At 37.4% G+C, this 15,199-nt stretch overlaps 1 protein-coding gene across 1 annotated transcript in view; it reads left to right on the top strand.

Moving 5' to 3' along the window:
• Positions 1-15,199, top strand: part of LOC103476800 (protocadherin-15) — a 196,269-nt gene that overhangs the window by 115,933 nt on the left and 65,137 nt on the right. Inside the window, exons 14-19 of the mRNA XM_081616011.1 lie at positions 2,306-2,455; positions 4,179-4,372; positions 5,816-5,948; positions 6,189-6,268; positions 8,861-8,954; positions 14,932-15,060. Coding sequence (XP_081472137.1) covers positions 2,306-2,455; positions 4,179-4,372; positions 5,816-5,948; positions 6,189-6,268; positions 8,861-8,954; positions 14,932-15,060 — 780 coding nt within the window. The remainder of the gene's footprint in view (positions 1-2,305; positions 2,456-4,178; positions 4,373-5,815; positions 5,949-6,188; positions 6,269-8,860; positions 8,955-14,931; positions 15,061-15,199) is intronic.

Raw genomic sequence — 15,199 nt, 5'->3', positions numbered from 1 at the left:
AGGTCAGTAAATGTCCAGTTCCACCAGGTGTTTGCTAATGGCTGCTGCCACTGGTCTGACCAAGCTGAGTGGAAGAGGGGTACTCTGTGATGCGGAGGCTCAACAGGAGACAACAGCTCCTCTGCGGAGGAGCCACGCCACTTATCACGTATCCTTGATAGGTGGCGCTTGATGAGGGAAAATGTTTATGCACCCAGATTGGCTGCAGTGGGAGATTAAATGATTACTTAAACATGCATTAAAGAATCACACCACCATAACACGATGTGTATCTCATAAATGCATGCATGACACCCCGTTTCCCTATTCTAGAAATAGATTACTGTTATGTTTTTCTCATGTAAAGCACTTTGAAATGCCTTGTTGCTGAAATGCATCTCTGACAGTACGGGAGCTGCATCCATAAAGGATTCCTTTCCTTGGATTAGTGAGCTCACATTCTGTAAAGAAACCGAAGGAGTTTGTGTTTGTTGTGTGTGTGCAAGGTTGACCTTTTTCTCTCACTGCTCAGGTTTGTTTTGTCAATAGACTGTTATATATGGTTTGTTGTGTTTGAAGCCCAAGTACTGGTAAGTGACTGACAACTTCTCAGCTCTAGGCCCTGTCTGACTGTGATGATTGTTGACATTGTAAGGCGACTGCTGAACTTTGCAATTAAAATTTCTAATTTTAGAAGGACATCATTATATGTGAAGAAAAACATATAAATGTTCCTCAAAAGCATTCATATCTCTTGCAGATACAAAAACTGGATACTGAAAGCGGATTAGTTGAAGAGCAAACAGATGTCGATATATTAAAATAAATCCCATTAAAAGTCAAAAACTACCAAAGAGATGGAATTACTGTGAGCATTTTCTCTATGGTGCATTCATGACGCTTGGTTGTCATAAATAGGTCGCAGTTCAAACAAAGGCTGTCCTTGTGTGAAAGATTTTAATGTTTTAGCACTTAAGACATTGGGAACATTACATGGCAAAACTTTTTATTAAAATATTTCTAGGCAGACATAACTAGTGCAAGAAGTTTGTTTACGTACTGTTTAGTGTCACAAGTGTAGTTTGTCTTTGTGTTCCTAACGAGCTGTGTCGGTATATTGTATTTTCACATTTCTGAAACAATTCCCAGAATCAATATACTTCTGTTGAAATCCATGCTGCTCTGCTATCTGTCTAGGCTCTGTAATACTGTAGTGAGTAGGCGTAGCATTAAGTGTGTGTTATTCTGTTTTTACACAAGTGCTTCTCAAGGATGTATTGATCAATGCAGCAGGGACACAAACTGAATGGGTTGTTGAAAATGTGACTTTCTTTTTTTTTTTTTTTGGCAAAATGTTCATTGTTTTTTTTAAAGCGAATAATTAGATAACTTATTAAGAGCAATAACTTCAGTTGAAGCAAATGTGTCAAAGTAGAAAAAAAAAAACGTAAGTGGTTGTGCTCTCAAACATTGAATAGAAGGTTTATGCAGGTCTTGTTACAAAGCCTGTCTAAAAAAAATAATAATTTTTGCCTTCTAAAAAATATGAAGGTATTTACAGTAAAGATATTTATGTTAAGATTAAAAAATCTAGCCATAGTTGATTATCTAATAGCATTATGATTCAAGACATATTGGTTTTGTAAAGTTTAAATCAAGCTTCTACATCCACCCTACTGAAAATGTGAGCAATGTACTTAAAAGCTTGATTTTTACACAAACGGTACAATTAGTTTTGCAAATCTCATTTGGCTTTATTTAAGACCAAACAAGGCTATCAAAAGTCAAAAGCATAGTTGTATGATGTATGTCTCTAAAGCAGAAGGACATCTTTACTACACATATTTTACCCCTGCAACAAAAAGCTATTAATGTACTGCAAATTTTAAGCTTAGCTCTTCAGTTTTGTGGAGAGATTTCTTGTCTGCATTGAGATGTATATTGTTAGTGTTCCTGACACAGCTATAGGTCTGATCCTCTCTCCTTTCTGCTCTTGATTTGTTGTTCTGCTTAGTCCATTTCCTTGCTCCTTTCAGAAAACCTGCAGATCAGAGCTGCCACAAACAAGTAAACATAGATTGCTCAGTTTGAAAACCATCCTTCAGGCAAACTTACTGGTAGCAGTTGGCTTTGAAGGCATTTCTTTTACTCTCACAAAGTGGAAAATAAACGTATAGAGAGGAGTTTCTTAAACACAGTGACATACCAGAACCATGCATCTTTGATGTTCGAATAGAAAAAAATAATATGTGATTCCTTTGCAAAAGTATTCTTTGTTTACATGTCTTCGGTTTTTCTAAGTGTTTCTCGTTTTTGGTGTTTTCAGATGGTGGCATCAGATGGTGTCCAACAGAGTAGTCCAGTAACTGTCAACATCCTGGTTATTGACGCCAATGACAATACGCCCACGTTTGCTCAGGTCTCCTACAGCGTTGAAGTCTTTACAGACATGCAGCCAGGGGAGACTGTGCTACAGGTAATCAATCCAGAGTGATCATTCTCTTCCATTTTGCCTTCCTTTTTTTTTTTCCATCTACCACTGAGACACTTTGTCCCCATCACACAGAATCTCTCTTTCAAATGCTTTTTCATGCTCAGTAAGAATAACCACAACAGTCTTGGCCATTGTGTTGACAGGCAAAGCCCAGGAGCATATCCCTTTGTCTTATCTGCAGTCATAACAGACATGGAAGAGAAAATGTTTTGTGTTTTTTTTCCTCTGGCATCAGTAAGTCGTAGCGGAAGGATTCCGTGATGGCAATTTATCAACCCCTCTTACAGGATACGACAGGATTTGGAAATAAAGCAGGATTGCTCTTCTCTTACTTCAATCATTTTTTGGATTGCTCTGTGGATTTTGGTCATTGTTTTTGATTTAATTACTACACTGAATTTAAAGGTTTCCATGTCTTTATTTTTATTTCTGTCAAACATATGCAAAGACAATCAAGCATGTGGAGAGAGCATCCATACCACTTCAACTTCTCAGACTTTTCTCAAACGTCAGTGCATTTTAATATGAAGTGTGTGATCGATCAACACAAAGTAGTTCATACTAGGGAAGTAGAGTACAAATAAAGAGTGCCTTATCTTGAGTTTCAGGATGCTGTTTGTTCAATAACCTTTTCCAATAACATTAGAGGCCGAACAGCTGTATTTATTCACACAGATGGAGTCTATTCACCAGCTCTGACTGGTTACAAGTGCAACCCAAAGTTTTCAGATTTTTATTTGTAAAAAATAGAAGACCATGTATCATTTTACTTCATAATTATGCAGTGCTTAATCTTGGTTTATTGCATGAAGTTGCAATTAAATAAAAATAAGTTTTAGTGTTTTAGCGTAGCAACTTGTGAAAAGATTCGAGAATTATGGTGGCTTTTGAGAGTCAGTGTACAAGCATGTGTACGCTTTTATAAACCAACTCTACTAAGTGCATTTTTCTTGAGCATGTTTTTTTCTTTTTCTTCTGCTTCTTCTTCATTTGATCTGCTCTTACAGCACAGCCTCTCCAAAATAAAAGAATAAGGCATAGAAAAGGTCAAGTTTAATCTTTTTTTTTTTTTTTTTAAAACAGCCAGTTCACCCTGCCCAAAATGAGGCCAGAGGTTACAGTGTGTCTGCTCTGACCGCTTAACCGATTTTATAAGCTTTTTATGTGAACTGGAGTCTCCCCTGAGTGCGCTGAAGCTTATTTGATGTTACAACTTTTTACTCCAGTGTCATGGAAAAAGGAGGTCGTGAATGCTTGGATTAAAGTTTAAAAGCTTTAAAGATACGAGGTCAGTTACAGCATGAAGACTAATAGTCACGAACAGCGGAATGTCTTTATTGCATTTGGAGTTTGAATGTTGGAGAAATACGCAGTTTGAATTCATTTATTACCTTTAAAAAATAATAGTTAAACTTTGTCTTTACAAATCTATAATCCGTTTAATGTGAAGCCAAATGTGACCATTGATTTATAGTTTTTACCAGTAGAAATACAGAGTTCTTTATTTTTACATAAGAAAAATATGAAAAAAAATATGTTACACAGAAACGAGCCTCACAAACCCCTGTGAAAAATACATTGGCTGTTTGACTGTTTCACAAGTAATGTTAGCCGTAACCCCCTCCGGTTAAAACTACAAACTGCAGAAAGCAAGCAGATCATGCTGATAATGTGTTGTACTATTTTTCTTGTTGTGTTTTCTCAGTTAACTGCATCAGATGCTGATGAGGGGCTGAATGGCCTGGTAACGTACGAGATCCTGGCTGGAGCCCAGGGAGATTTTGTTATTAATAATCGCTCCGGACGCATCACTGTGGCGCCTGATGTCGTCTTATCTGTGGGACGATCTTATGCACTGACGGTCAAAGCCTCTGATAATGCACCTGCTACTCAGAGAAGGTACAGATATACAACTATGTCGCATAACAATGATGAAATATAAGAACTTTGTTTTGTTGTTATTAATCATATGGGTCATTAACACATTAAAAAGGAGCAGATTTTCTCTTTCTCTCAATTTTTTGTTAGTTGATTTCAGTGATAGACTGGTCATCCTTTCAATTACTGTTTACAAATTTGTTTTTAATATGCAATATGCTGTTTAACTTTGACTTGAGAAGTTTTCTCTAGGTCAACACATTGAAATACATTTCTGAAAAGAGGTTTTGGGGGAATGTAAGAGCCGCTTTATAGATGATTCAGTAATCTTGTCAGAAATTGTAACTTTTGCCAGGATTTTTTCTGGGTTTAAGCAGCATTACCAGGACAGAAGGGAGACATATAGTCATATCAGATAAGATTAATAATGATAAAAGAACAGATTTTAAGTTTTTCTTCTCATGAAACTTGCTCTTAATTTTAGCTCATATTTCATTAGCCTATTTAATAGAGGGATATTTCCTAGTTACTTGTTTTGTTGCATTTTTTTAGGAGCTTCAGGATTGTACAGACAGCGAGAAACTGCATAATGTTAGCTTGTGATGTCAATTTTATTTTTATTTTAATTTTAAAAATATGGATAAAGACCATGAGTGGCATTCGGCAATGCAGTCTTTTGACAAAAGGTTGCACATTAAAAAAAAATGTGTCAGAATGTAATTATATTTATATGTATAGCAAAATAACCGGCTGATCTGTTTGGGGCAACAATGAACTCCTATAAAACAAAATGAAATATCTGGATTTATTTGAGTCCATCAGAACCAGAACCTCGAGGTTCTCCATTTCTGGATGTCACTGCAAACATCAGCGGATACTCGACCACAGCTGCTGCGTGCTCACGTCCCGCCACACTAGTGAGGAACAGACCGTAATGGAGAAGCTCACCACCCAGGATTATAGTAGGACTTGGTGTGGGGTTTATAGCGCTATTAGACCCCACCAGTTTTTAACTCTGTCTGGCCCGGTGGGTTCATACTGACCACATATGCGCTTGTACAAGATTTTTTTTGTGTGTGTGTGTGATTTCGGAAACTGATTTCCTGCTTCTGTTTCTTTGATATTTTGAAGCTATTCTGGTCGAGATCCTCCACCACAAAAAAAGCAAAGACTTGTAATTTCTTTCCCAGTCTTAAGACTTTGCTCTGGTGCGTATTTCATCAGTTTTAGTGTTCGCTGTTTGAAGAAGTGTTTGTGATCTCACTAGATGAATTGTAAGTGAAAGCTTTGAGGGAAAAAGGTCTATGCATAAGAGCTGTGATGAGAGCTTTGCCTTTGGGTGTACTAACTTTAACATTTTCTCTGAGATGTGGTAAAGTGTTGGAAATGAACATCAGTTAGGCAAAAAAAAAAAGCATGTTCAAACAGAAACTGATACCATCGTTGGGCACTTCTGTTATCCAGGAGCTCGATCACTACAGTCTATATCGAGGTTTTACCACCCAACAACCAGAGTCCTCCCCGCTTCCCACTCCTCACCTACAACCTAGAGATCAGCGAGGCCATGAGGATTGGAGCCATTCTCCTCAATCTGCAAGTAAGTCGCAAATTCACATCCCCAGTGTATGATGCAGATTCCTGCATCAGAAGATGCAGAAGTGTCCAAATGTTGCTATAGTTCCTCCAGGTTAGACTTGACTGAGAGCATCGACTTCACTCGTAGCGTGTTTTGCTTTCATATTGTGTCATGCTTATGCGTCCTATCTCTCTCCCTGTCATGTTCTTCTATAGGCTGATAGCATTATCTGGTTCTGGTGTCATTTTATTCTTCTTCCAGGCAACAGACAGAGAAAACGATCCAATCACGTATCAAATTGTGAGCGGAGATTCCCAGAATGTCTTCAACCTCTCTCGAACGTGAGTGTAAAAAATTTGTCCTGCGGCTTTCTCTACTTGTTTGCAAGTTAAGTTGTAGCTTAATCTCGTCTTTAAAAAAAAGTATTTGTTGTATGTGCTTTTCTGAAAACGGTGTGGATGAGTGTATTAAAGGATCCTATTCACAATCAAACATAAAATATTCCACTGCATTTTAATATATTGTTTCTTTTGATTTAGTTTCTTTGATGAGCAAAATACAACATACAAAGACAATTTATGGTTCCTGTAGTTTTAAGAAAGCCTAATTTCATGGTGCATGCCTTGCTGATGCTTTCGATTCTAAAGAGTTGAGAACAAAATAGAAAGATGATTCAGAGAAATATTTTCTGTTTTGCTACTGAAAGAAGACTGTAACAAAGGGAAGAAAGTCGGATAAATTTAGTCAGGTTTAGAATCTAGCTAATGATACAACAAGCCAATGCAGAATACTTTGTTTCTGGGGGAAGACATTAATTTAGTCACATTTAAAATATGCTTAGGTATGTCTACTAAAAGCTAAAGATATATTTTGATATATTTTGTTGAAGAAAAGGTTCTGCCAGAGATGCATCATTCCAAATAACTATGCCTTTCAACTTAGGAATCTCATAAGATGCAGAAGTGTAATTTTAGTATATACTGGTTTAGCCATCCCTCTGGCCGCACGTCAACCTCACACACACAGTGTATTAAGGGCAAAAAAAAAAAAAAAAAATTGTTTTATTTATTTCTGTTCTCACAAGGTTTGTGACATGCTCAGTGGAAGCAGCTGTCCACGGCTCTAAGGCAAAATGTGTCATTGGACCTTCATACACCATTCCAGATAAAGACAGAGAGGGTGCTTACGAACAGGTCACAGCTGTGCCTCAATATCTCACCTCCTGTAGAAGATCTTCCCCTACAGCTAATCTGAAATGAATGTAGGCTTTTCTGACAACACATCCTGCTGCTGTTTTAACTGCCCTGTGTACATTTGTACACGGTTTCGATTTCAGTCCAATTTCTTTTATAGGAACACAAAAACTTAAGCAGGAATATGTAACATTATCGCATTGCTGTTTACGACAGAAACAGACTATCATTCGTAGTCTCTGCTAGAATATTTTCAACAAGCAGATTATAAAATCTGCTTGTTGTAAATATATGACACTGTCTTCTGCTGAATGTGAAAACTGATACTTGGCGAGTCTGAAATTGAGTTTCAGTTTTGTGACGTATCTTGCTTGTCTTGCCTCCAGTAAAGCATTTTTGCCACAGGGAACTCGCACCGTCTGCATCAAGTCCAATATAGCATAGAGAGACATGATCTGAGCAGAATGAAAGATCAACTGTTGGTGTGACTGAGGAGGATAGCCTCCGGACCACACCGCCGACACCCCAGACAATGCTGTTAATAGTGTCCCATACATCTGACAACATCTTTTCATTTATGGCGGCTGGGCAGAGAAGGCGGGATGTTATCGCACATGATCAGTGAACCTCTCAGACTCATTCCAATTGAGTGCAGTGCAACTATCCAGCTTCAGTGAGGAATAAACTCCCCAGGTTGGCTTTTCCGCATTAATCATTTTGCCTGCTGCCATTATCACCCATCAAGATAATCGTTATCATGATCATTTATAGGATATCGCCACTGAGCTCAAAGCGCAGGTTTCTACCCTTCTTTTCATATATTAGTGCCAGTCTGTAAAATTAATGTACCAGTTTTATTGTGTTTTTGCAAAGCTCTTTTTGCCCTCTTAAGTCAAGGATCATTGAGTGTGGGGAATATAAAACAGTTCTCTCCTCCTAACCTTGTGGCATCTGTTTAGAGGAATAGATAACATTGACAGAATTTCAGTAATTTGCCTGTCAGAGTTGAAAATGAGGCACTGCAGTGTAATGGTGAGGGTCTGCAGAGGAATGGAGTGGTCAGGTTTTGCTTGGACTGCCTCGCCACAAGAGCTTTAAATCAGAAATGGGAAGGAGCTGGGGACAGTGGGGAATTGCCACGGGCATTAATTTAGCACCGAGTTCAGATGCATTCATCTTTCTTTTCGCTGTTCCTTCTGGCAGAGGCTCTCTTGAGTGTAGGAACAAAATTGTTGTCTCCTAGTTTGTGTGTGGCTTGACTTGCCCTTGTGTGTTTTGTGTGCAAACAGAGATAATTCAGTCTCATGCGTAGGACTCCATCTACACTTTTTACTTGGAATGCCGGGGCCAAACTCTGTGGCACGAACAAGCAGGAGGGCCCGCTTTGTCTGTGAAAGTCATTAGAAAGAAAATGGAAATCTTTCTATCTGTTGTCTATTTGCTGTGGCTCTGAAGCATGGCTACCTGAAGGGAAGGAATAAGAGAGCAGTTAAGCTCCCACTTGTTCTTTACCCACAAAGGATGTTCTATGATCAAAGACCATGTTTTATAAACCTTGATTTAAATACAATGTTTTGAATTCTCCTCTTCTTGACTCTTTGATACTGTATCAAAGGTAAAATATGTAATGAAGTTCAGTAAATGAATAAACTGCTCATGTTTTACAATAAAGCAATGGAGGGGAAAAAGTAAAATTTTAATGTGCTGTTCTCTAATATCTGCTCTGCCCTCTATCAACAGGATTGGCCTTTTACTTCTGGGCAAACCTCTGGACAGAGAGATCACAGACCAGTACCGTCTGATTGTCACTGCTTCAGACGGTAACCCTGGAGGGGTGAGGCACAAATCTTTTCACTTATCAACTGGATCCATTTAGAGAGCTGCTCTCTTAAGAGAAACACAGATTAAAAAAAGTACTTGGGTAGGGATTTTGATCCAAGAGACTAAAGGTTGTGATTTTCATCAAAATGCATTTTGCTGCATTAACTGTCCGAAGAAACTAAATTAGAGCTGATGTTAAATAACAACATTCTGCTTTTTAATCTGCTTTTATTTTAATATTTTTTTTAAAGGGCGACCCATTTATGGAGGCCCTAGTCCTCGACGTGGAGGTCACACGTTCGAGTCCCGGCTTGATGACCTTTGGGTGCATGTCCTCCCAGTCTTTCACAACCCACTTTCCTGTCCCACAACGGTCAAACAAAGACCACTTAAGCCAACAAAACTTTTAAATTAACAAAACAAATCATGTTCTGGCTGACTGTGTGGGACTCAAAATTACTGTTTGAGTTTATCAAGTTTATTTTCATAAGCGGAGCGTTATGGCTTCCGTTCGTTTATGATGCTCCATGATGGATGGATGGATGGATGGATATATACATATGCATATATGTGTATAAAACTATTAGAATTTGTTCTATCTTAAATGTAATGGACAGAGAAATGGATAAGAAAAGAGAAAACAACGGTCTGCCTCGACACTTGCAGAGAGAGGAAAACAAACAAGATCGAGAAACCATAGCAACAACCAATACATTGACACTACTGAAAAGTACACCATACAATGTAATACAAGATATACTCGGTGGCAACCGCTGCTCAATATGTAAATGTATCTGGAAAAACACCTGAATCTAAACACCTGTGGGTGTGTATTTGGGAGTGTGTTTGTGTATAGAAGGTTGAGTTTTGGATGTGCAGGCCCACACAGAATCGCAGGGCTGACATTAGGAGGACAGGAGTGACAGACATGCCTCCAGAGCCTTGGTGTCCGTTCACCACCGTCCACTTTATTGCTTTAAGGTTTTACATTTCCAGTTACACATAGTTGCCACTACTACTAGATCCAGTTGTGTATCACCAGTGGTACTTGTACCACCATTTGAGTTCAAAAGGTCTGTTATTGAAGTGAAAAGTCTGATTGTGTTACTGCACTTAGAAACCAAGAAATGACAGTTAATAAAATTGTACTAGGTTTCCATTTTCTAATCTGCGTTCATTCACAGTATAAGATAAGTCTTTTCAATTTATTCAAATTAGAGACACATGACTCACCGAGTTTTTATCTTTACAACTCGTAGAGAACATCAGTTCATTTCCTGTTAATTGTTAGAGCTTAATACTGGCAGATGAAGACAGATATTAAACCATTGAGAGTGTTGGAGCTAAAAAGTTTTTTTTTTTTGTTTTTTTCCCCAAGTTTAATTTCTCAGTGTTTACTTGGTAATGTTTGTATATGTTAGATTGTTTTTATGCCCACCTGCTTACCTGTCTTCAAATTTTGTTTTTCACTATTTGATACCTTTAGTTGTTCATGGATTAGTTAATTTTATTTGAATGCCCTATTTATTTTACATGATCATAGTAAAAGTTTTATACCGTATTATTTTTCATAATGTTGTCATGAATCTGCATTTAAACCAGCAGAATCAAAATTAGAATATTTACTTAACCATAACCATAATGTATAAGTCACAGTGTAAAATTTGCACAAAGTTGAGACCTGCTTATTTAAAATAAAGTAATAATGAAAAAAAGACAACAAATAGGCTCTTAACAGGACACCTCAGCCTTGAGAAAGAAAAGACATCAACAAACATTGATGCTGGCTGCAGTTTCTCCCTCTGAGAGCTGATAATCACGTAAACTGTCTTAATTTAATTAGACTTCACCTCAATTGGCTCACTTGAGCAGCTGCCTTCATTCCAGGCAGAGGTGAAAGGCACTTTCCCTTTTAAGATGCAGTGTATGATGGGCAATGAACATTAGCTGATGAGCTGTCACAAGAGTGATGTTGATTGCTGACCCCTCACCTGCACACTCGTAACTTATTGGCAGGCATAGTGCATCGAACTCTATGTTCCTGCGTTTATGTGATACGTCACAGAGGGAGAGAGGCACGGTAGGACGGCGCCTTGGTAGGAGTGAAAATAGGAGGTAACTGAGGTCCACGTAGGTTGATGCGTCAATTCCCAGTGTGAATTTACAGTCTAAATGTTATGCGCACAGCTATATAAAGATTTTTTTTTTTCTGTTGCACAAAATCTTTCTCATAGAGTGTATTAACGTTTGATTTGTGTAGGTTCTATGTCACAGCTAGAGAGTAATCCTGTTACAACAGCAAGAAAATTAAATGAGAGGGGAGAAAAGGCTTGTGGGAGTGTGGAGGTGAGGAACTCATTCAGTGCTGCCATTTTGGCCAGAAACACAAAAAGGATCAGAAGTGCAACGTTATATTTTTTTTAAGACTTTAAGGACCTATGTTTTGCTTTATATACTTTTTGTGCAAATAGACGTTGCGAAGTTTAGGTGCCATAAGGAGGTCAAAAGTGAATTATATTTCTTAACATCTCAGATCTTGAATTTGCATGCAGGCAACATTGCTTCTTCAAAGTAAAGGGTGATGGATCTGAATTCTGATATTTAGTAGCAATTACAGGAGTTTTCGCCTCATATCAAAAATCAGCAGCCGTAATCTCCACTAAGCTGTTTCCTTGCTCTCTGAAAGTTTAAATAATTGATGCCCCTGACGCAGGTGGTACGCAGAAAGCAACGATCAAACGTTCACTGAATACTTTCATGCAGTTCTCCTTATTTGTGTTGTAAATATAAAGTGTCGATCAATGAAGAGAAATTGTTTGATCACATTAAGAACACTGCAATCCACTGATGAGAGATAATATTCTGCAAATGTTCTTTTTATTCTGACCATTGATTGGCTGGTCCAATACTGACTCAATCTATAAACACATCAACCCTTGACATGTAGTTTCATGCGCTTTTTTTTAAGTAAAATGTTTTGATGCATAAATTCTGTTATTCTTTTATGTTGAGTTAGATTTGAAGCTATGACTTCTACCAAAAGACTTACTGCATGTTTGTTTGTGTTATAGTCCTTACAAATTTAAATGCTAGGCTACAAAGAAAACCAGAAGGAGAAGCTTGATGAATGCATGTCTAGTAAGAGATCTTGGTAACCCACCATGTGACCTTTCTGGTCTGCACATTATTGATTTATTAATTAAAAAGAAAACTTCCCAGTGACTAGGGGTGCGACAAAACTCTTAACTCGGATTATATTAGTTTTCAAATGAGAATTTCTTTTATAAAGGAAGACAACTATCCAAACCAACCTGGTTCCATGTAAAAGCATTTCAAATCAGACTTAAGTATTGAGTTTCACAAGGCTACACCAATACCTTTTTTGTTAAGTATATACTCACTAACACATATACTTGAATGATATTCTGACCACTCCAGCGCCAATAAAGTTAAGAGAACTCACGGTTGGGAACAAACAAAACAACCTAAACTACAAAACCTCCATATGTGCGTGCAAAAATGAAAGAAGAAAGCAAGCATTTGTTTGTGACATTTTTCTTTTCTATCAGCTAGTTTTGCACAAAACAAATTGTCCTCCTGCTTTAACAGATTTCTGAATTTGTATTCTCCTCCGACTTTTAGTGAAAACTATCAAGCTGACTTAGATCCCAAAAATTCACCCTGGCAAGTTGGATCGCTCCTGGCGAGAGTGAGTACCGGACTTCTAATAGTCTGATTGTATCAGTCGTTGCTAAACAACGTTTCTGGTCAAGATTATCTCTTAAAAGCAAATGTCTCAGCATCCACCTCTGTAACTATCAGACAGCTGATTTAGAAGATTAGACATCAAAGAGCCTCATCTATCTAAAGTTGAATCAAAAATCACATCTCATTAACCCAATTCAAGTCCAATGGGTTGTGATAATTTTCTTTCCTCTTTGTCATAGGTAAGTCAAATCACAGTTGGGAGTTGACCTTAATTTGCCAAATGCTCTCTTTGAAATGAAAATATGATTTGATCTTATCACAACAACAACAGCGTCCTGCATTCATTCACATTGTCTTTTCCTTTGGAGGTGAAGACTGAAGACACTCGTGTAAACAACCTCAACATTCCCTTGGTGTGTCTTTTATAGATGTTACATTGCCAATGATAATTAACAACAAAGAAAAACAATAACAAAGGACTCCCCTACGATAGCGTGGGGAGGCTCACAATAACTATACTATGTGACAATCGTCCCGTTTCGCAGGGAAGCTTCAAACGGCTGCCTTCTCGCAGGTATTTTCACCCACTGGGGCCACGCCACAATCACACATCTTTCCATCCACAAAGAAATGCAGTCCATACCCTTATTTGCAGGCATATCTGCCCTGCAACAATGCAGCTTCTGCATATGGTGCCATTTTCTGTGTTGATTTATTGAAGCACCACAGGGGTTTGAACTTTGTCCCTATATGAAGGTCATAAGCTATACACTTGTCCTCAGAGGCTCTGCTAATGAGTGGTGCAGTGGGGAATTGGTTTAGCCAAGTGAGCTATGGGATCAAAAAACCCACAGAAACACTAATTGAAAACAGATGGCAAGATACAAATGTAAGTTGATTCACTGTAATCAATGTGGTGACAAAAACACAGATTGTTGTTATGCGATCATCTAATGTACTAAAAGCACAGTTAATAATTTAATCAATATTTTAAAATGTTACTTTATTCTCAGACTGCTTGCAGCCTGAGAATAAATATAAAAGCATATTTCTCTTTTAATCAAAACCCAAAGGTAATTCAATTCTTTGACACAAGCTAAAATACATAATTAAATTCAATGTTAAAAATGTGCAGCCATTTTTTTTTTATCAACAAACAGCAATATTTTGGTTGGCTTTTTGCAAGTAGTGTTGTTTTTAACATTAAAGTTCAAACCACGAATTTACATGGACTGTATAAAAACATATTTTTCTCTGACTATCATACTAAATATTTAGATTTTTAGGTCACTTGAACTACCCAAATTATTTGTACTTAGCTATAACATTTTTGCACAGTTGATGAAAGAATCATTTACATAATTTGAGTTGAATCAAAGCACACCTAAAACATGATGTTTTTTTTTTCTTTTTGTGTGAGAGTGTAGAAAAAAACTGAAATCAGCCAATATATCAGATTGTCTATCTGATTTTGTATTTTATCCTCAGATCTAGTAGGGCATTTGGCAGGAGGATATTGATGTCGCCACATCTGAAGTAAATGTTACCATATATTCAGAATTAATCATTTTTTCTTTAGAACATGAAACCAAGCGGCAGTGATTCCAAGATTCATTCTTTCAACCAATAAGCAATTTATGGAGGCAGTTGAAATGAATTGATCTTTTTCAGCCAGTAATAAAAAATAAAATATCCTAATTGAGACAAAGATGTGAGACAGCTGGACTAATCTGTGAAACAGAATGAGTTTAAAACAATTGATTTAATTTTTTTGTCTCTCTTTTTTTCCATACCTAATCCAGTGCCCAAAAGACAGCCCATAGTCCAATGTTCAAATTGTTGCTAGCTCCATAAGCCAAAAGTAGTTTGGAATGATTTAGATGGAACCTGTGAGCATTCAGTGTCCAAAAGTGAGTAAATTTCTTTCAGTGTGGACTATTTGCTTAGTATATGTGAGGTTGAGGTATTGTTTCATTGTCGCAACGTCTCAGAGAGCTTTTTCAATAGCAGTGGTGCAAATGGGCTCAGTTGCAACTAACCACCAAATTGCTTAACATGTCCATAAAAAAAAAAAAATGCCCCTAATATGTGTGACTGCTTGATTTCACTGTTGCTTCACTCATGCCAAATGTACAAGGTGATGCTAGAAGATGTTACACAAATGGAATGGAAAGTGTGATAAGGTTATTAGTTTCTTTCATTGTGTTTTTCATTCACTTTTATTTTAAATCAGCATGAGAAACTCTTTTGAATCCTGGTGTTTCTTTTCCTTTCTGTTTTAGACATCCACTGCTACCGTGAGCATAGTGGTGACTGATGTCAATGACAACGACCCAAAATTTAACATCACCCTCGGCACCAATTTTACTGTTCAAGAAGAACAAGCCAATCTATTTGTTGGACAAGTCAGGGTAAGTGAAATGTTACTTAAATATGATAATTGTGTATTTTAAAGTAGTAATATAGTTTTCATTTTAACCACTACACAGCTACATTTCTGATACAGATTGCAACGTAAGCTGTGACTTAGTTATTGTTGTCACTGTCCAT

Source organism: Poecilia reticulata, chromosome 15, assembly GCF_904066995.2.
Source record: "Poecilia reticulata chromosome 15, P_reticulata-male-v2, whole genome shotgun sequence".
Classification (NCBI taxonomy): Eukaryota; Metazoa; Chordata; class Actinopteri; order Cyprinodontiformes; family Poeciliidae; genus Poecilia; species Poecilia reticulata.
This window is presented reverse-complemented; position numbering and strand designations above follow the sequence as displayed.